The sequence below is a fragment of the Diorhabda carinulata genome, chromosome 11 (assembly GCF_026250575.1).
Source record: "Diorhabda carinulata isolate Delta chromosome 11, icDioCari1.1, whole genome shotgun sequence".
Classification (NCBI taxonomy): Eukaryota; Metazoa; Arthropoda; class Insecta; order Coleoptera; family Chrysomelidae; genus Diorhabda; species Diorhabda carinulata.
In genome coordinates, this window is record NC_079470.1 from 14,557,222 (window position 1) to 14,581,333 (window position 24,112).

Genomic DNA, 24,112 nt, shown 5'->3' on the forward strand with positions numbered 1-24,112 from the left:
AGAATCGTTCTTGGTACGGTTACGATTCTGCGCAATAAAAATTACTTGTTTTTGAACCATTTTCGGAACGGTTTTTTTGATACTTCCGATAACCGCTCCAAATGCAGTCCCCACTAACATGTTAAAGTTTTTTCTATCGTTTGGATGAATTCAAATACACCCTCTTTTACTTACTTAATTAATTTAAACACTTAAACTATACTTAACTAACTTGTCACTAATACTTAACTTATATAATTTATTTAAATTCATCGGTTACTTTTCTGTGTTGTTCTATTCATTATTGATTATAAACTAAACATGCTCGATTTATATAGCAAAAACGACATTTCTAGAATTCTAGAAAGTAAAGACAAGAAATATCATGATTTTTCTTGAAATTAGTTAAAAAAAAACAATGTAAACCGCCTGCTATGATAAAAAACATATATAAAAACAAACCTCGAACGGATTCCTCTTTATAGAAGTTCTGTTCTGTTTCTGTTGTAACTGGACAGGACTAGCTTCACGATCCATATCGTGGACTTGTTCGTAACACTATATTGAAGCTATTTCAAAGGATATTGGGTGCTTAGTCAATGAAATGATTTAGTATTTGGGTTATCTTAAGTCTGGAGTAATTTACCAATAAGAATAAGAACAAAATAATTTTGTAATTTTTTTATTAAAAATAAATTACGAATTTTTGTACTTTCAGAAAACTTAGTATCGTATATCCATCGATAATTCAAATTTGGAAAGATTTCGATAATGGTAATGCCATTCCCATAAGCCATTTATTACAAAATTCTAACAAGAATCCTTTGAGCTGCGGTTTAAATTTACCGCAAAATTGTACCATTATTAATAGTTCTAGTTGCAGTTATTGGTAGCGTAATCTTCAAAATGGCCCATAAATATAAGAAACAAGTCGAAGTTTAAATCCTAACAGCACTTCGACTTATATCGAAATATAGTTTTTAAAATATTGACAATAAACGGATTTTTAAAGAATACGATTTAGAACGTATTTATTCCAATTTATAATTTTTAGGAAGTGACCGGTTAAATCGTCATTTCACCACTTCAGTGACCGTTAGTCAATCAATGTGAACATTTAGATTTTCGGTAAAAATATTTTTGCTCCTGAGTACAAAATGCCGAAGGACAATTCGAGCCTCATGAATTATTTGTACGATTTCTATTCGTTCTCAATTTATTTAAACACTTTACACTACACTAACTTATAATATAATTCACTTATCACTATCACTCAACTAACTTATTCAAGTTCTTCGATATTAATTTGTTCTTTTCACTACGTCTATTTATTATAAACTGAACTCATCTGCGCTACAGAAACCCCATTCTGTAGTTTCTGAAAGTTCTAGAAAATGAAGAAACAAAACAAATAAATAAATAGATCTATCTGGAAATTATTCAAAAACAACAATGTAAATAGACCGTCTGCTACGATAAAAGTTGTATAAAAAACAGATAAACGTCGAATTTTAGAATTCCGCCACAGTGCCGGCTCCAGGTAATATTTTATAAAGTAAAGTAGTAAAATGGTAAAATTTTTAAGATGGTTTATATGGAATATTGATTCGTATTGCGAATATTTCGTTTTGCAATGTTTCTCTCATTTCCTAGATGATTCAAACGTTTTTTCAACGGTGGGGTAAATTTATATACACTGTCTTTTTCGTAGATTCAACTAAATTCCTACAAATTAGTTCTAAAAAAATAAAAGGAACAACTCGCTGCTGTTTATAAAAAAGCGTCGGATCAAATCCGTCAAATTTTAGATTTCCATTATAACCGGACAGGACCGACTTCATGGCCTATGTTGTGGACGAGTTGATAACAGTATATAAACCTGCAATTCGTATAAAAAAAACTATATCTGTACAAATTTCATACAAAATCTTTTGACATCGCAAAACTCGCATTTTTCTTAGTGTGGAGTACTTTTCCGGTGTCGAATGCCATTCAGAAGTGGGATAATTGATGTCGGGATAACGTCACGAGATTGGCGAGATCCTCATTTTCTAGTTTTTTTTTTCTTTGTTCAAACGTTGAGTGAACAGATGAAATTGTTCTTTATTGTTCGGATGTTTGTATCGAGGATGATAAGAGTCTTGGGAAAACATCAGTATTCTTGATTAATCGTGCCGCACTTCGTTCCTTCCTTTCAGGGGAATTGTTATTTCTGTACTTAGATCCTGTCGTTACAAATTTAAGGACGAATGGATATTTCATTCACGAAACCGAATTCGATATGATGAACTGATAATCTGAAGTAATCCTTACAAACTGCCAGATTATATTTCTCACATCCTTAATTGTGATTTCCCAATTCTTCGACAATAATAAATATGCAAAGCGACCCTCACCTTTTTTTTCAACTCCCTTACAGCTCAGGAATAGACTCTCCAAGGACGTTCGATGTTATAATCCTGGCCATCAAAATTCAAAGGATACGTCCTACGGAGCCATTGGTGATTATTTATGGCCTACGTCGTGGACGTCTTACCAAGTGCATTTTCGGACTTTACGACTCTGCGTATTGTGAGAAACGACAAAAATATTTTATCATTGTTGCTGCTTTTCTTGAAATACGATATACTACATTTTATTCCAAAGATTTTTATGTGTGTATCCATTTTTTCCACGATATATCAGACTTTGAGAATTTGAAATCCTGAATTTCACTCTTATTATGCGAAAGGACTAATTTTTGAAATTTCATTCGGGTGAATCTCAATTGTCGTTTCATTTAATCAAGAAAACATTCTTTTGAAGTATTTTGGTCTTCATCTTCTTATTTAACAACTAGGTTCTGTTTTATAACTTCACTCAATAATATTTTCATAACACGGAAATACTTTTTGCATCTCTTAGATATTTGTTTATTTCCAAAAATGTATTTTACAATCGGACGTGCCCTGCATTCTCGACGTTATTTCTTAACAATCATATTTTTTTTTTTTTTTTTGAAATCCAAATTCCGGCATTTTTAAACAGCATTCTTCGACTGAGAACGAACAGATCGTTAGTATTTTGTATATAAATATAGGGGGGGAATTTAATTCTAAATTCCGCATACGCCATAGGGTGATTTGTCTGTATTTTCACACATTGCCTGTGACTTGGGATCAGCATAATCTCGACGTTTCATTCGAGTTTTCCGAATACATTATGGACCAGAATCATCTGAATGCGAAGACTTCTTCTGTACACTCAAAAAAAAATATCGTTTTTACACATAAAATAAACAAACATATAAAATTAAAATAATATACTATGAAAATGCATTTAAGAGGAACGGGGGGAGTCGAAAATTTTCACAATAATAGATCAATTATTCTAGACAGAGAGAGAAATGCTTTATTGTCAAAAAATTGTAACAATTTGTAGACAAAAGCTGGTGAAAACTAAAGAAAAAACATAAAAATGAAAAAGTAACGAAATCAAATTATGGCGAAATACGGGAAAAGATAATATAGATATATTTTTAATAGGCAAGTGATTGTGCATTTTTTGCATTGTAAAATATTGAGCTCTTAAGTAATTCTGAACGTGGAGTAGGTAGGTAAAGGTCGTGCAACTAAAATTGGAGAAACGTGCTTAAGAATTAGTCAAACGGATTCAAAGATGGAAAAGAAAGTTCGATTTTTTAATCTTTTAAAGAAGTTCTCTATTTTTTAGTTCGAAGATTCGCTCAAACTGAGTCGCACCACACGTACCCCAAAAAGGGAAGGGCATATCGGAGATGCGACCCAATAAGGGCTATAGCCTAAAGAAGGCAGATCTATGATATTAGATAACGTGGGAATTAGTGCAATTGGGCGATAACTCGATGCTTGATTTTCATCTCCTGCTTTATGCGCAAATGGGAAAAGCACCATTTTATGTAGGTAACGCGAAAATATTGTGGATCCAATCCTTTATCTTCGTGTATGCATCTAAAATAGGAAAACTTGTAAACTGCACAAAATGGCAAATGAGAAAACCGAAAACGTTGGCGGGAAAAGTTTCTTCTGGAAAAGTTTCGATGGTATAACATACGGAAAAGTCGTGATTTCCATATCGAACTTATGTTAATACATATTAAATTGGATATAAATTAAAAACATAAATTGAAGGAGAAGCGGAAAATTGTTCAAATTTGCAGAAAGATCAACTTTCCTGCACTTGGTGACATTTTATCATAAGATTATTATGTTCTATAGACACAAAATTTATGACATAAATACTGTTATTCAATTAGTTGAGCTCTGTTTACAGGTAATATCGAAAGTACTTGTGAAATAACAAATCTGGCTGTAAAATAATCATCTACTATATACTATTTATTCAATAATTCTATTTTTTAAACAAATAAATCTCTATTTAAATCTCCAGCGGGTTGTTTCATTTCCATATTTTTCTTTGTAAATGTGTTTAACTGCAGCATCCGTGGTAGAACGTTAAAGTCTTTTTTTTTTTAATTTCATTCACACTTTCATCCCCCTTGATGATGTAACTGTCTACCTCATTAATATTCACGTCGTAAAGTTGGTACTTAAACAAACACCATTTAAGCTGTGTAACGTTCGGTTGTTTCATATATATATAACAATTCGAAACATATACAGGGCGAAATAAAATAAGGAAATTTCATTTATTAAGATCCTCAACGAAAAATGTTGTCTAAATCATTCACTCCTCATATTATTTTATCGGTATTTTCGCTCTCGTAGTCATTATCGCATATTATTGAATAAAATATTTTAATGAAAACTTTTTCGAAAAAGGTGACAATCGATCGAGGTAAAACAAAAAAGTGGAAACTTCCTTGTGAACTAATCGTTTGGAGAATGTCCAATAAATTCTCTCAAAGCTCTTGCCAATATATCAAACGACACCGTTTTAATATCAGCGCAGTTTTAAAATTCGTGGTATAACTTTTTTCTATACACCTGAGTAAAACGTGCCGAAACTTCATTGGCTTCTACCACCATTTCATTCAATACTTAATTCTCTTTATGTCTCAGCTAAAATTTCAAAAACGTTCGGTCATTATGAACACGACGATTGTTTCATTAATAAAATCGGGAATAAAATAATTTTTAAATACTTACTTAATCATCATATCTATCTTCCTAAGACAAAGCCTTCTTTTTCCATAAACTTTTTCTCCAAAAATTCTTTCCATTTCGGTACTTTGCTTGCGATAGGACATAATGTAGTTTTTAAGTTTGCTCTTAGTACTTTTGTTGATTTAGTCCATCCACTCCGATTTTTAATATTTTTCTTTTAATCATTTTCATCTTAGTTGATTTTCTTCTATTTATGTTTCTGCAGATTTTCTAATTAATCTCGCTGTTCCGTTAGATCAGGTGTGTATATGCAAAAACATCAACTTTATAGGAGAGTGCAAAAAGGATTCGCCCCAATTTCAACCCCTAATTGAGGATACTTGTTCTTTGTTTAAGAGGATACAAACTATAGTCTGTTAGTTCTTTAAGTAGTTTCGTAAAACTTTCGCCACCGAATAAAATAAACATAAAAAAACTTTGAAAACTTTTTTATTAAAATCGTACATTCGAATATTGTAATGTTTTTGTTATTTATTCACACGATTACTATTCATCACTACACTACACTAATTTATAATAATTCACTTATTAGGTACTATCACTAAACTAACTTAAATGTCAAATTTCTGGTATTCAAATCGTACATAAAAAGTTGTAGTTTTCGCCGAATTTGAGAATTCCATAATAGCCTTTATAAATTTACCTTGAACACGTACATATATTGTGGTAAAGTTCATCCATAATAATTGATTTGAGTGAACAGTGTCTCTATTTAACAAATCTTTAAAAAAATTACTAATTTCGTTCATTAAGTTAAAATTTTTCGATTCGATTCTACCTACGAGATTATTTTCTGGCCACCAGGTACAAATAAAAAACAAGACACTTTCAATTATTTCTACGGTTTAAAATTGTTTCTGCAAGTTTATATTTAAGTGATCTTGATATGTAAATGAGAAGAACCGTCCAGCAGCCGTTATAATATTATGTATGTTGGTGTGTACTCACCTGCAGCCGGTGACAGTTTAGTGATGACGCCCCATCTCTGTTTCCACTGAAACAACACACCACAAATTAGTTATAAACCCATAACTAATGAACTTCGGTTAAAACTCAGTTTGTCATCTAACCCCTTGAGTGTGAATACGAATCGCTTTGTTTGTTCATGAAATTATATGAATCGTGAAAAGTTACTGTAAATTAGAAATTTAGAATGACAATTATATATATATATATACCTATCACGTTGCTTGAGTATTATTAAAAATTGAGAATGATTTTTGGTAAGAAATGAAATATTGTGGAACCATTTTATCAATGAAAAACCGTCCGTTTTCCATTATACAAATACTAATAGCGCTTGAACGGTTTTGAAAACCATGAATCATAATTCGCTATGAATAGCAAACAATATTGGATACCGCCTTTATAATTTCATTCATAAATCAAAAGCCCCAAAATATCATTTTATCGATGGTTTTGCTGATGAAGCTCTATGTCGATGTCGAAGCAGTCATCTTTAAACTCTCGCCGAATTTCCCGAGAACGGCGTTGGCAACAAACATTCTCATTAAAAATATATGTCGCATTCTATAATCAATTTTCTTATTTTCTCAACAAAATCGAATTTATATGAGTAGTTTTCAATTACTTGGAACATTCATGAAAATTCGATTTATTGAAAACCTTTACAATAGATTCGAAAACTAACAAGATATTATTTACGAAACACCCACTATACCTAACTATTTTTATTAGTATTTAGGAAACTCGAATTGTTAAGTGTTGATTTTTTCACCTATTCAGCTGAGCTAATATGAATCTGGCTGGATGCCGATAAGTAAAAGGCCGAATAAGAAGACTGAAGAAGTAGACGATATGACTTTTTGAGGTTATATTAGTGAAGTTTGTTGTGATTTGTTTTCAAATACATACTAATGTCTACAAGATAATATAAACGTTAGAATTAAGTATTATTACTATTACTAGGTAATGTGTAAAGTAGTTAAATGAAAATATAATGAATATTTTGTAGGATTTTTTAAACTTTTCAGCACACGTGCTTATATACTTTTAAACACATGTGTGATATCGTTTAATTGACTTTCTTATTTAAGAAATACGTTTTTTTGAAGAATTTTTCACGTGGTCGTAGGAAAAATAGTGTGTACACAACTCGTCGGAAAGTTTATTTCATATTTTTCACTCCCGAGGATTTTTCTAGATTTTACGATTTACTTGATATTCCTAATTTTTTTGGTATTCCAAAACTTTCCTTTGGTCAAACGCCAAATTCGATGCGCTTCTCTATATTAAGCTAATTCGAAATTCTCTATTCCAAAATTATCTTTATGTTCCTAATATATTGAAATTTACGCTTTTCTTCTTAAAAATTTTCACCTATTTCACGATCAGAATTAGTTGAGGGCTCAATATTTAACAATGCAAAAAAACGCACAATCACTTGCTAATCGATTCTTATTTTAATAAATTCAATTCAAGTTTCTGCTTATTTCCATAATCTTCTTATGCCCACGACAATTATATATGTTATTGAATTTGAAATCGTGAACTATGGAATATTGGCAACACTGTTATAATGTTCAAACTGTTGAACAATGAAGTCTAATAACGTTCTGCATAAAACTAATAGCTTCTACTCGACCTCATCGCACTCTCTCGCTATCTTCTGCCGTTGCTGTTCATTTATCAAAAGTTATTGAACGCGGTCCGTTGTTTTCTCAACTTTGATTATAAAGAATGATTACCATTTTTATCGAGACCATGAGGAATCGTTCTTCCAGCATTAGTTTAGTAGACGACAATCGGAGAGAAAAAAGATCCAAACGAAAAAAATTTTGTCGAAAACTTTAACAGAGATTCTATATTTTATTGGCAGTTTTCTCTATCGGAATCATTGACATAAATATCGATAGATAACAAGATTTTTCCTAGAAAAAAGTCTTTATCCCACAGGAAAGTGATAACAAACATATAATCCGTAGAATTTGGATTTGATCGATGACATTATCATTCTCAGAAGAGTTTTAATTCATGTTGTAACACACTTTTCTCGATTATTGACCAAATTATTAAGAAATTAATGAACTAACAATCAACTTATGTTCTAAATACTAGATTTGATGAGAGAATTGATGCAGTAAAGGTCGTTTTGTTATCTCTAAGTGAATAAACAAATAACACTTCATTAACCAGTGCTAGATCATTTTAACTTTTCCGTCGATAGCCAGCTAGATAGAAACTATAAATGGGTAACCGATTGTATTGCCATGCTTTCATTGTCTTCCATTCAACTATAGAAAATCGGTTCATCGAGTTCGATTTGGACTATTTGAAGTTACAAAAGCTAACCTAAGTTTGCTAGAGCATACGTAATGATGATAATTCACAGATAATTGTGGAATTCAACGTTCAGAAATCATAGTTGAATTAGCGCTCAACAAATATTTCAATCAAACAACATTTTCGTGAAAATTTTCTGTCATGTCATATACATAATATTATAAATTTAGACAGACCCTTAGCATTATTCATATCAAAATCGAATCTGCTCGTTTTCTAATGGAAAGTTTTTATTAGTTTACCAGTAATTTTTCTATTTGTACTTGTCATTTCCTTCACATAACTTTTGCGTCAAAAACGAGACTACTTCCTTGAACTCTAGTTTGAAAATTATTTATCATAATTCGCCGGAAGCGGATGATGTCGCGCCGTAACAAGATGCGGTCAAAGTAGCAAACAAGATTTTCGACAAAAGCCACTTTGGAACCGCTCTCAAACGACAAATTTGGTATAACTCACCATCTAAATTTATACTTTCTATCGAATTATAAACTATATATAATATATAAACATCAAATTTCGATTTTCGATCTATCATAATGAAAATTCAGTTTAAATATATCGAGAAAAAAATCAATTTTGATTATCATTTTTTGGTTTTGGATTTCTACATGGTTCTTGAACACGCGAACACTACATAGATTTTGTAATATTTGTGTTATTATTTTGAATAATTCAATCTTTTTATATTTCACCAGAAATTTTCTTTATATCTCTACAAATACGTTCCCGTCGTATTTTTCTCTGAGTTTGAAGGCATGTAACCAATGAAAAGTAGGAAAAAAACAAATCCATAAGAAGAGTTATGTAGTCGATACAAATGTAAATTTGCGCTGTGCATATTTATATGCAAATTTTACTGAGAGAAATTGTTGCGCGTGTGTATATAAATGCTCTGGCAGACGCTGTACTAAATTTACCGACAAAATAAGCACCTACAGGAGCGCAAAAATTATTATTCTCGAAAAAATTATACTTAAATTGAAAATACCCGAGCTAATTCATCATAAATTTACTGATTATTATGAATATTAATCTTTCCTTTATCGTTGAAAATATAAATTAGGGAAATTACACCGTAAAGTAGGTAATCAGTTGGTAGTATTGATTCATGCTTGACAGTTGACTTTAGAAATACTATTTGATTATAAAGTTAGATCTTTTCAAGAAATATCTTCGTTGTGGTTTTGTTTATATTTCATATCTACTTTGTCTAAATATTCGTTATAACTAAATATAAATAGTATCTTAGAATTGAAATAACGAATAATGCATCGTCCAGTCAGCTGTCAAAATGAAACGTATTCAAGATCACTGAACCACTTACAGAAAATTACCAAAAAATCGTTTAAGATTAAAGTACATTAGTACAGGAAAATGCCTGCCTATGATATTCATTCAAATACATTGAAATGTTTTGTCATCGTTTATTGCTGAGTCAATTAGGATAATCTATTCCCCAACAGGAATATAGAAACGATTTCGTAATATGAATGGCATCCCCATAAAATGTTTACATCCACGCGAAATACTACAAACTCCTATACGTCTCAAACAAACAATTTCCAAGTTTCCAACTAATTTCAACGAAATACATCCATTGAAATATTCAATTCGCATCCATCGAGGAAACCAAATTGACAAAGTATATTTAGTTAACGTATGCCTGTGGAATTAATATGCTCGATTACCAAATCTTTCGAAATATACAAGGATAAAAACTTAATTTTGTATTCAGAATAAGTGAATCGATTGTACAAATAATATCTACTTGTTATTATGGAGAAAATACGAAATCTGGATACGTCGCAATCGAGATCGGTGATTGATGTACAACAAAATGGGTCAAACCAAATCCAAAAAAAAAACGTATGACATGATAAATTGTATGACATCAGTTTAATAATAATGAAATTAACATTTCAGATTTAACTTTGCGATTTTTCGTTCATTCCCTTTACTTTCTTTGTTCATTAAATTTGTACGTTCTCTATTTTTGTTTTTATAACTCTAATATATCAAACAAAAACACCAATTCGAAAGCTTAACTAATATGTGACATCATATTACCAGTTCATATATTTAAACGATCTCAAGAGGATGTTGAACTTCTAAACCTTACAATTGTAATGTCCCAACTTCTCGCAAAACTACCAGAACTTCACCCAAATACCAAACATTGCAGACGGTAGTAGCTATTAAAACTAAGTCAATAATAATCATGAGTTTATTAAGAGTTGCTTTTCGGAAACAATTACAATCAAACGGAAACTCACTCAACCACGCGAGAATTGTTGTTATTTGTCAGGTGTTGTAGACAGTTGATAATTTTAATATATTCACATTTTATCATTAATATTAAGCCCTGTCTGACGGAAAGGGGTCGTTTAAATATTGAGATACAACCTCTTCTTGCTAGCCAAAAGAATGCGGAGTGCCACAAGGCTCAGTACTAGGCCCTATTTTTGTTTTATGAACGACTATCCAGACAACAATGGTAAAATACCAGTTTGTCTTGGAGCAATCATGGCACTTCATGGGACCACATTTAGTGATTTTAAATCATGGTGCGAAATAGCATCATTATTAACGTCGTTCAATCTTGTAAAATTCTTATGCCTTGAAATGGGAGTTACATATTACCAACTTGAGTTCCTCCTGTTTTGCGCTGAATCGGTTTCTAAAGTTTCTTTGTCTCAACACCATCTCCGATAAGCAGTTCTTTTTTTGGGGTTAGTGTGGTGCGACTCAATTTGAGCGTATCTTCTGCTAGATATGCACTTGGACTAAACAACAGGGCTTACTACAGAGTATTCTTAAAAATTCTGAATTTCTAATTTAGCACACTTCCCCAATTTCAGAAAGTTCTATCCACTTGGGAACGCGTTCTGAGTTAGTTTGCCCGCATTTTTCCAATAATTTGAGGGCATGTTCACTGGAGAGTGCCTTCTACACTGTAAACGACTTTTATTCTAATAATATTTAATTCAGGACATGCTGCATACTGCTTTAATTTTGCTATGGACTTATATACTAATTATTACCTATAATTTTGTTATTTATTGTGGTTTTCTTTTGTATATTGGAATTTTATTGTATTTTTATCTTTGTTATGTTCGTATTTTAGTTTTTTTCCAGCTTTCGTCTACAAATTGTAACAATGTTTTGACAAAAAAGCCAAAACTCAACAATGATTTAATACGATCCTCAAATTCGATTTAATTTCTTGGTCTTAACGTCCTTCAATGGTTCGTACATATAGAAAACCTTACAAAAAAATTAACCTTCGTTTGTTTTGTCATTGTCGAACTGTTTTAAAAGTTTACCAAATTACAAAAAAGAGTTATTCGTTATTCTATTTTAAAAAATACAAAATTTCAACTCTTTCCACACTTTTTAGAAACCGTAGTAATCTTGAATGAGATTTTATCATAATTATTATTAATTCAAATTGTAGAATTTTCTTGTGACAATCTGATATAAACGTGATAGTTCATAATAGTTTTCTTTTAAAAAAATATGTAATTTAACTTTTAAAATAATACTTATTACCAGCGATGATTTAGTGATTTAAAAAATGTATTAAAAATCAGTGTAATCGAAAAATAAAAGTATGATTACAACCAAATTTTCAATTAATCACTATTCATTTCGACCCTATATATTTAATTTCATCCATTCAAAACCGCTTTCTCCCCTAAACTACTTTTTCCTACATATGCGTCCCAAAAGTGATTTCGTGCATTCTTTTATATATTAGTACGTTTTTGTTGGATGCAATAAATTCCATTCGAAAAACCCACAATCAACACGTGTTGGCAATCATTTCGCACCACTACAGACGAATAGGAGATATGAATGGGGTGACAAAAAGATTCGAAAATTTCCCTTCCCTTTCTTTACGATTTGTTTTTGTGTTACATTTAGTAGCAATCAATTTTTTTATATTCAAATTTGATCTCCGGCTATTTTATTATTTATGGGTGGTATCTTCCGATGAAACACTTCTAGACATTAAGTTGTATAAAGAACGAAAACTTCTAATTTAAGGGGGCTATTTCAAGTTAAAAGTTGCACCATTAACATTTATCAGTCTCACCGTACGCTAACATCAACATATTGCGGTTAGTTCGATACATTTACAAAGTTAAGTCTGCATGGATTCGAAACGCGAAGCGTGAAACTCTATGAAGCGTTACTGATTTCATATCTCTTTGTGAATCTTTGTATTTCGAAAGTTACCTATATTGTAGTTGAAAAATGATTATTAAGAATTTGGAAGATGCCCAAATATTAAATTACACGCGTTAAATATAATGTTAGTTGTTTGATTTAGCACTGCTTTTCCTTTCCCCATTTTAGTAGATAATAACTTGTTACGGTTGGTAGATATCTGGTTGTTGGTAACTATATTGTAACATTGATCAAAGTTACAAAACCGCACATAAAACTCAATTATCTCATCCATTTTAACAAGTATTTCCAGACATAACTGAACGACTCATTTAAGAACCCCATCGGAGTAATTTCTAATTAATTAAGTCAGACTCATTCAATTTATAAATTGGATAGCTAGGAGCTGGTTAGCGAGGAATTCAAATTAATGTTAACCCCGGTATTTTGAAAAACATTAAACTCACCACGAAATATACAACTGCTGGGACTTTCTTTTGAGTGAAGGTTTCGGCCCTTTACGAAAACTTTATTCCAGATTGATGTAGAATTAACAGACGAGATCATACAATTCTATTACAATTTGAAATTCGTAACATAATAATAGTGAATAATGAGAAAAACTTTCGTTTTTTACGAAAGAAATAGATCCAAGCATCAAATTTTTACCTGTTTATTGATTTTCTATCAAAATTTATACTATTTACTATATAAATCGAAAAATTGATATCAGATAATGAATATGAAAATGAAACGAGCACAAAAATCAAATAAAAGGATATAAATTCCTTTAATTTCTCATTTCTTAGACCTTTTGATATATCAATGCATCTAAATGTTCTTGATTTTGAGTCTCTTCTATTTTAAAATTAGTTTTTTTAATAATTTTTAAAAGATAAATAAAAATTGACGTTTCGGCGAAGTCTTTATCAAAAATGATTATTAAGTTATCAATTTTCTCAATAATTTTCTCTTTACATTTATTAAAAAAATGACTCAGTACGTTCTCGGTATTTTTCCTCAAATTTTTTTAAGACATTAAGAGGAATTACTTCAATTATTTTAATTGTTATTTTTCGTAAGTCATTTTTCAATTTTCTTATTAGAGTAGTTGATTCGATAATAGATAATTTTATTATTTGGAAATTAAACTTAGATAAAACGTGTTTTTGATATTCATGCTGCAGGCGACTATTTGTAAATTTCATTTGAGATAATTTTAAATTTAGAAATGTTGATATCAATTTATCTTTTTTGCATCTGAGTAGAAAAATTCTTCGGTTTTACTGTTTCGCAATTTTGTGGAGGATAACGCAATTAATAGCAAATTAAACCGAAATATATAAAAAAAATTGTCGTGTCCATATTGACATATAAACCAGAAACAAAAAAGCAGAATACAGAAATATAATTAAGATAATGTCATATCATGAGAAAGTGATAAAAAACACACGTTTAAAGAAAATAAAACACAATTTCAGTCACCACCTTTTAAGGGTGAAATCTCGGAAAGATATGGGCTGAGGAAATTTCGTCGCGTGAATTTAGAATCACCCTGTATACGAAGCATAACATAACACAAAAAGGCCGAGTAGGAGCTAAACAGAAAAAAACAAGATAGCAAGGAAAATTCTAAAAATAAGTTGGCAGGATTCAAAAGCTGTGGAAAAAGGAACCTACGTAATAATTCAGGTCCAGCAAGCATTACACCAGAGAAGGTAATAAAAAAAGGATACGTATTAAGTAAGTAGTTGATAATAGAACATGAAATGAGAATTGATATAGCCCTCAATATATTTTAATTCGGATTCCTCGATATTCATATTTCAAATATTGGTGGGCGCGCCGGTTTCATAACGAAAGCTTTTTAAAAAATCTACGAGATACTCAATATCACGCATTCAAATTAGGTCTTGGAGCGGATTGCAGCACTTTTACTCTTTTATCGAACCGTTAAGATCTTTTCTTGACGTATTTTTCAGCGCTTGGGTAACAATTTTTTTATGAAAACTGCAATATATTTTTTCGACGGAGTAGCAAGCCGCAGATTTTAAGACTCCTGCGACTGTTTTTGATTAATTACTTTATAAACATCACCAATTGGTGATAATTGATTGTAAATTTATGTTCAAGATTAGTTTAAAGTTGGTTTTATTGCGTTCTGATTGTATTTTTAGCCAATTTGTACACACTACACAATTATTAAGGGCATTTGTCACGTTTTCTTCCGCTTCATGATACCGCGCTCATAAAATCCCTGGTCCTCATCAGCAAAAAACTCAACCAGGTGCGCCTGAAGATCTGTGGAAGTTTGACAATTCAAAGAAGTCTGCAAACTTTCAAATAAACGGAAATTATATCGTTCCAGATCAGGGCCGTATGGGGGATGTGGCATCACAGCCAAGCTCCAACAGTTTCCCACGAGGTGCCAAATTGAGTCTTTCTATCAATAAAAAGTTAAAGTGCTTAATTGCCGACCATAATTTAAGAATCAATAGAAAACTAGATTAAACTAGAAAAAACTAATTTTACCTTTTGTTTATAATCAGGATTAATCGCACACAGAATTATTTCGGTAAATTTAGTAAAAGATTTCATCTGTTCTGTTATATCCATTGTTTTTTATCATCTTTTCAGTCTTACAAAAACAATTTGGCATTCGACGTTTATATGAAAATTATTCCGCGCTATTCCGCTAAATGAAATCCTCATTACTAGGAATATAGGAAGCTAAATGTAAATTCATACATCAGATGCAGACTTCACATACCGGCATATTTTTCTCCTTGTTTTTTATTTTGCCTAAAGTGCTCGAATAATGTGTTTGGTGGAAATGTTCATTCAAATTATATTTTACCAAAAAATACGATACGGGAATCCATCACAATTTTTCCCGACGTTCCATAAATCTTTCGATTGTTATTGATTTTGTTAATACACTCGAAAATATTTTAAATTTTTTACGAAGCCCGCAATTACCTATATTGCCTTCATTCTAGTGCTATTGAAACATTCGACAAAATAAAAGTTCTTGTTCGTTCGCCATATAATCATACGAGAACTCATGTTCAAAATGGCGCTGATTTAGAATAAAGGCACAAACGAGGCATTGAAACGTCCGAGGGTTCGTCTGACCTGCGGTCTCTAACTCACTTGGTAATAACAGATTCAAGTGGAAGTTCTCGACCCAAATTATACCGGGATTACTTCATTTATAGTAGGATTTGAAAAGGTTACAAGTTAAATTCAGTGATTATGGTAATAAAATGATTCAAAATCGAATATATCGAACAGATTACGGGGAATATTGAAAATAGAAAAAGAGGAAGTTTCACGATAGTTGTAAACATATCAAAAGAGATTTCCACTGCTAAAATTTGACGGAAAGTGCGCCGAACTTACCGAAAAGTCTCAGCATCGTTACAAAATCATCTTGCAAACCAAATTATAAAGTTCAAAGGTAAGTAGACTGTATATAAAAAAAAATAAAAACGAGAAAAAAACACTCCAAAGACGTTACCTTTTACTTCAGAGGAAATAGATGGAGATGCGAAAAAAGGAACTTTATTTAATTAAGAGTAAGGTCTATCTTAATTTCTTAATTGGATATTTTAGAGTCAGTTTTATGGAAAATTAGCTAAAACTCCATATAAAACGGAAGTAAAAAAAAAACAATGTAAGAAAAAACTTTTCTTACAAGTTTTCATACAATTTCAATTTGTAGATTATGAGTTCATATATGGACTGACAAATTACTCATAAGTAGTTTGATCGTCACGAGAAATTTCAATTATAACGTCTTCAAAGTATACAGTACGTTCGGTATTACGGAAAAGTTACAAACATTTTTTAACTAATCTAATTTTCTATAACTAATTTTCTTGTATAACACATTCAAAACATTAAAAAATGATACTATAATCAAATGAACCCAACATTCATTCAATACATTAAGGTAAAATCATTAATTAATTAGATCCAGAAATGATTCAGTACTTTATTGAAACAATTATTACTAGACTTTTATTATATCTATTCAACTACTTTTCAGTAATTTATTCTCTCTCAATTTTACTGCATTGTTAATAAAATCGATATTAAACGAAATCCTCTAGTATCCAACAATTGAACAGCATTACTAAAAACTGTAGCGCAAAGTTTCAGCAATTACTAGAAATCCCCTTTTCATCACGAATTATTCATTAATAATACTTAACTTTGTCATCTGTAGTTCAAATGCTAATAGTTTCTAGATGAAAATCACCGCTTAGCTATTTCGTAGATAAGTTAGGATATAGGGTGTATTTGAAGGGTTGGGTTCAAATTAAGATTCCTGGGATAAAAATAAGTTACTAAAATTCGATATTATCTTGTTAAATAAAAACTCTACGTTATCAATATCTTTGATATATCGTATCATCTTCGGTATTGAATCAAACTTTGTACGACTTTCCGCAAATTTGCGTTATAGTCTTATTTATCAATTGAAAGGGTTGATCTTCCCCTATATGACATAATCATTTCATCATATAATATATAGAATCTAGTTCGAAACTTTGTAAATGATATGAGTTTCGTGAGTTTATTAATGTTATCATTGTTTTTTTTTTTCCATTAACTGCACGTATCAAAAAGGCAATTTTCTGTTACAATTCCTTAATCCGGCATCTGTATACAAGTAATCACTTAAATAGGATTTGTCACATCAAAAGGAACAATAATACTACGAAAGGAAAAACCTACAACGCCCTTTCCCTTTATTAAGTTTCCAATACACTATTAGGAAAATCTTTTTGTCGGGATTATCGTAGTCACTTAAGACAAGTTTCTCTTGAATGTCTAAAAGATCTACGATGTAAGGAGATTATGTATTTGTGGAAGAATAACTGCAAATGTCTCAACGGTGGAAAGCTGTAGCCGAATGACAAAAAGTTGGTTCTAGAGACATTATCAACTAAATTAGAATTAGAAATATGAAATTCTGTATAAAATAGAATAAGAACTATACTTTCGTTAGATTTATTTTGAATTATGTGAATTGAAAAACTATTTTCACATATTTTATTTGCAAGTTTATAAGATCGGAATGTACTATGCTTTTGTTGCTTTTCAGTATCTCCATCTACTTTAGAATTTCATAAAATCCTGTATCTCAAGGTTTACCATTCCCAAAATTGTCTTATCGGATTTATGCCTGCACCAAAAAAAAATTGTATAAATTTTACGGAAGAAATTACAAATTAGACTTTATATTGGGAACTGATATAATTGAGGTTTATTGTAACAAACTGCCAAAAAGACAAATTGTTATGAATTTCTACCACATCCAACTTTTAGTCCAGACCTTGACCCATCCCATTATTATTTATTGAGATCTACGGGGAATGTCTTGCGTGGAAAAAAAGTTGAATCCAATCGAGATGTAGGAAAATGCAGTACGACAATATTTTGTACCAATATTTTAACAAAGAACTTGCTGAATATTAAGGTTTTCTTTTGCATAATTATTTAATAATGAAACTGATATTATTTATAAAACCTTGTATATGAAGAATGACCCTAAATTTACGAATAGTAGAAAATATTAATTATATGAATGTTTATATTTTAGAAAATTTCTTAGCTAAACTATTTTTCTTGATTTTGGGTGCATCGGCCTCAATCAACAACACATGGAGTAGTAGCATGTTTTGCAACATAACGAAACAATTTAGTAAATATTGATTCGTGTTTCGTGACAAAAATACATTTATTATATTTTTCCTGCGCCAATCACTTTAATGTATTATTAATACGGTAGTTATAGTAGAATACTCAGAGCTAATTATCGAAAAAAAATTGCTACTACCGAAGGTGCTGTAGGAACTCGAAGCCGTACATAATATTTCTGATTTATCACGGAACAGATTTATGTTCGAAACAAGTGGAATTCTACCATGATTTTATTAATTTTTATAGTTCGTTCACGAGACAGTTAAATTCGATATTTCTCACACAAACAAACGTCATTTAAATATTGTTAAAATAATAATTTTTCTTCTGAATCCTTGAATTTTTACGGTAAATTATTATATAGAAACTTCCATGCTAATAGAATAAAAAAATTAGTAAACTACTTACAAAACTAACCAAAATCAACAAATATAAAACGATGATTGGACCAGTAACGAGGTACTTAACTAAAACATTGACACTAACAAAAAATGATTAACAAAAATACAGCAGAAAAGATAATCAGGACACTAATAGGACCAGTAAAGGATAAGAACGAACCCAGCGGCGAAATTATTATAAAAAAGTCAAATTTCATCGACTTAAGTAGTTAGGGCATGTATAGGGAAAAGGATCGAAATCTATAGCATTCGATATGTTGCAACGGGATCCCATTGGTGGAAAAATACACGACAAACTAAGGACAGAATGGTTGAAAGAAGTGGAAGAAGGCTTAAGCAGAGTAGGAGTTATAAACTGACAGAAAAAGATGTAGACATCCATAAGGGATGCTGGGCCATCATTATTATAAAGTTAAACTCAATTCAAACGACTGTATTAGTATGCATTTAATCAAATTACATCTTATATACGTTTTTTTATACCGACAACATGTCCCGAAAGTATTCAAACAACCCCAATCGTTTTTTTTTTGTGTATGAAGAATTAACTTTTACAACCAATCATGTAATTGATTGTTATTTTTGTTTGACTTAAACACACTATTCAGAATCCAAAATTATCTTCGGCATAGTGTCGAACTGCCTGTATCAAACCCTCCAAATCGATAAAAAAAGCAGGATTCTACTTCGTAACTTGTTTTAAGTCACTAGGATAAGAAATCTGAAGATACTTATCTGCCTAAATAATCTCCTGATACGATAAAACTCTTATTTTTGATATCGTGACATAAACCGTTTAATTTGTTGTGATATTGAATTTTGAATATGATTTGTGGATTTGAAAAAAAAGAAAATGTGACATTTCTTGTTGGAAAATTTGTAGTCATTGCACTTTCGTTTGAATTATAGTTATAACTGTTTCATTTGCGAATGGGATGGTAAAGGATAAGAGCTTTGGAAGGAAACTAACCTAAAAATGTTTTGTGACCGTTGTACAAAATTTTTTAAGGTAATCATAACTCGAAATATTACCAAGATTTTTTAAAAGAACTTATCAAATAGAGATTTGAGATGTATTATGTTCTGGGTGAAAAATAACAACGCGAAAGACATTTTCTTAATGAATAAGTACTATCAGAAAAAATAGAGTCCAAAAATGCATGTATATTATCATGGAAAACTTGAAAAAAACCTTCCACAACCCAAATTTACGAAAATTGTAAGGATTTAATCAAGATTGAACAAAAATATCTCTAAATGTAGTTGGTATTTGTAGTTTTCACCGAGTTTGTTGAGGTGGAGATATTAATCAAATGCGATATAAGAAAAGCAGTAATAAATATTTGATACAACGCATATAAATATAGGAGAAAATGGAATTTTTTATATGTTGAAGGTCGTTCCAATTCTAAAAGATAAGAGGATGATCCGATCAATCGATGAATTAAAAACGCAATTCTTTAGCTACATCAACAACAAAAAGTGACGAAACTTTATTCAACCTCTATTGTACTAAAGAGAAAATCTTCGATTGAAAACCTGCTTCGTAAGTAAAATTAAAATTTTCCTTTTTACAATATTTTACATAACTATTCAAATAAAATTTCTTTTGAAGAACAATGATATTGTTTAACAAATAACACATTAAAACGTAGAAATCCCCTTTTCTCCGTTGGGATTATTTGGTTTAGCAGTATACAAAGCGTTCGTGAATTTTTAAACTGTAAATTACAAGTATATCGTGATAATCTGCAATCGCATGTCTTGTGCAGCTTTGGATTCTAACCGCAATTGTTTTATGTTGGTCGTTTCGATGCGGTTAACTTAACTTTTAAATTATTTATGTTTGTTTTATCTTTCTATTACTCGAAAAACCAAAAGTTCAGATCACGGAACAACTATCAAATAAAAACAACTAATTAGAACAAATAATTTCATTTTCGTTTTAACAGGCAAATATCCCTGAAGAAAATTAAATTTTTCACAGTAACCAGAGAATCGAGAAGACCTGTGTGAGACCAGTAATAACCACAAAAGAAATGATGATATAAAGGAGATATATGACATCCAGGATGTAGTGAGATGGGCGAAAAATCGGGGAATAAAGAGTCCATTGATGCAAACAAAAAGTCTTAACGTACAATGGAGAAAAATAACAAACAAATCTTATCACCGATTGGATATTTTGTCATTAAATTCACATTGTTGAAATGTTATTATACTTTATCTTATCATAAAATTATCTGAATTGTTAATTTTGTATTCAAAATATAAACATTAGAAAGTTGATTGAAAATCGTTGTCGATTTTACGCCGTTCTAATCGCAAACAAAAGTCTTTCCAGTCGCTTTTCTTAAGAAAATACAGAAATAAAGGTTATGAATATGAAATCAGTTGTTGAAACATTTTCAATTATCTCGCTTCGACAGTTTCGTGTGTATATAAAAGGAAAGACATACATACGTACAGAGAGAGCTGGATGTGAAGAGTTGTATATTATAAGGTTTGAATCTTCCATAGTAAGTGGAAATGGAGAGTGGAGAGCAAGTGCAAACGCGGAAACGGAATCAAATAGAAGAGAAAACAATGGGAAACCCGTTTAAGAGCGAAAACGAATTCGTTCTTCTTGAGATAATGGAAAATACAAGTCGCGAAAATTCTGCGGAGGCTGATTTCGAAAATGAAAAATCTTCTCCACTGTTATTTATATTATTTTCAATTCGATTTATGTTTTTTCTAACGCCTTATTCAATACAAGGACGATTAGAAGTGAAATCACATTCATATACTTCAAATACCAACTTAACAAACGGGAAACGATGTTCAACTTGAGTGAGACCCTATATTCTCTTTTCCCACTCCTGATACTATGTTTGTTTCAATTTATTGTATGAAATTAATTTCGTCGAGTATAAGGATGTTTCGCTACATATTTGCAGTTCACAATTCCTCGTAATTCGAATTGTAGTGAGGATTTGTCGTGGTTAGAACCCGAATGGTATAACGTGGCGTGAATCAGATTAAACGCTACAATTTCAAGTAAAAGTTACATGCTGCGATGCTTTCGATTGTTTTAAATCATCGTACAAGATATTTTTAATTTACTCAAAATCTGGATTAAAATCATTCTTCCCTCTCTCCAATCACAATTCCTGCGAAATATCGATCGAAGTCTTGATAATCTAATTGAGTTTATTCAAATATTAATAATATATGATTTATACTATATTAAGAATAGAAACAAGGTTAAGAAACATTGAAATTGCAGAAGAAGCGTGGGAAAGCCAGAAGAAAAACCACCAACCAATCCCATGGGAATGCTATATAGAGAAAATTCTTGCAGATAGTGGGCTGATGATGATAAAAGCACGACCCTGGCAATAGAAAAAAGTCAATAGAGAAAATTATTTATGAAATTGATAAATGCCTATTTTCCGGAAAAAAATTTGCTTCTGTACGAACTACTATTACTACTAGATCGTGGACACCAACGCTTCTAAGAGAGAAAAATTATGGAATTTTGAGAAAAAATCACCAAAAATTGCTGATGTCAAATTACAAATGAGCAATATTTAGAAGTTATGTCAGGAATCGATTGTAATGAATAAATTGAAACGAAATTGTCATATGGTACAAAAAACTAGAGTTTTCACTTGTTGATAGCGGAAATTCAGTTTACTCTAAGTTAACTACTTGGAGAATAAAAAACACGCAACGGTGCCCTGATTTATCAAGAAAGGAGAAATGACCAAATTAGAATCAGTTACAATTCCTACTAATGATCCTCTAATATTATGCGGCGTGGAAACAACAAAAAGAATCAGGTTCTTATGCCTGCCCCAAAAAGACCCCTCTATGTGCAGTGCTGTTTCTAAGACTCTAAGTCGAAAATCTTATAACTATCTATTTGTATTGATTTTTCAAAGAAATAAGTTAATTTGTGCTTATTTTTTTTTCATTTCTACGAATTCTGCAGGTCAATATCGAAATAGAACGGGATGTAAATTTTCAATTAGAAGAAAACTAAAACCAAATCAAAAATTAAACCATTTTACCATGCCATGGATTCATAAATTTGGCGTACGCGCTATCCCCTCCACCAAATATTAGAATTGTTCTTTCTAATATGTGGGGCCGAGGCGGTGCCTCCGCCAAATCGAGAAAAAAAGCAGCAGAAGCATTTCAGGCTATTTTCTGCCCCTAAAACATCGTACAACTAGAAATATTTCTAGTAACCAAGCAAGCATTGTATATTTCATTCAATTTGAACTGGTACTTTAAGAATTATAACTAATCAAAGTTACTCACTATCTGATCGATCATCAAAACTTTAATGTACCTCTAGAAGACATAGAAGCTTCAAATTATGAATACAATTGGTGTTTAGTGTGGAAAAACTGAAATATTTTGCAATTTCAATCCAGTTTTTTAGAAAGACAAACTACATAAATAACTTTGTTATCCCATGTGATAAATAAGTACGTAGCTGGCATGGCAGCGTGTTTAAAAGTGAGGTTATGGTAAATAACACCCTCGGATGATGAAGTTTTCGTTCATTATTATATTAATTTGACGATTGAAGATAATTTTAAAATATATTATCACGTTTTAAGTACTTTAAAGTCCCGTTGCGTTGATAGATATCGGTTCTGCAGTATTCACATCCGACCAAACTTACGTGGCACTTTCGAGGTTATTACTCTGGGCGGGTTACATCTAATTAATGTCGACTTTGGAAACATTAAAGCTCAGGAATTCTCAATTTGTGAATATAAAATAGAATAGGAAGAATTTACCTTTCGGAATTGTCAAAAATCAAAACCTCCGAAAAATCCATAGAGACATGGAGTGGGCTTTAAGAAAATTCTTGGTTTATTTATGAAAAAATGAGATGCCAAAACAAAACTTGTAGATTAACGAACCGAATATTAATGTGGTCAACCGACTTTTTACGGTAGATGAATTGAGTTGCGAAGTTTTGATTTCTACGGTATTTCTATTAAAACTATATTTTCATCATAATTTAACATACTTTCAATTAATACCTGCTAATATTTCCGTCGTACGTAATACTCTTTGACGTATTTTTTTTTTTTTTTTTTTCGTCACGTTCTGGGAAATGGTATCGCATTTACTGAGTTTCAATTGAATCCCAGTATCGTATTTTTAACGGTAAATATTTCAAGTTGAATTGTCGTCGGCGTTTTATTTTGTCAGGGATCTATTTAGTGTTTCCATGGTTAACACGGAAGCGTATTTCGAATCCTGTAAATTGGTTGAAAAGTTTATGGTCTGATCGTTGTTGGACTACCTGAAATACTGCAGTTCTATTGTGCGAATGAATGTTCGGAACGGCGTGTAATATACAATGTCTTTTACATTCGGTATGTGTCAATTTTG

At 31.0% G+C, this 24,112-nt stretch overlaps 1 protein-coding gene across 2 annotated transcripts in view; it reads right to left on the reverse strand.

Moving 5' to 3' along the window:
• Nucleotides 1-24,112, reverse strand: part of LOC130899263 (uncharacterized) — a 354,925-nt gene that overhangs the window by 316,373 nt on the left and 14,440 nt on the right. For both annotated transcript variants that reach the window (XM_057809059.1, XM_057809060.1), the window contains one exon: nt 6,072-6,117. In XM_057809059.1, the coding sequence (XP_057665042.1) occupies nt 6,072-6,117 (46 nt within the window). The remainder of the gene's footprint in view (nt 1-6,071; nt 6,118-24,112) is intronic.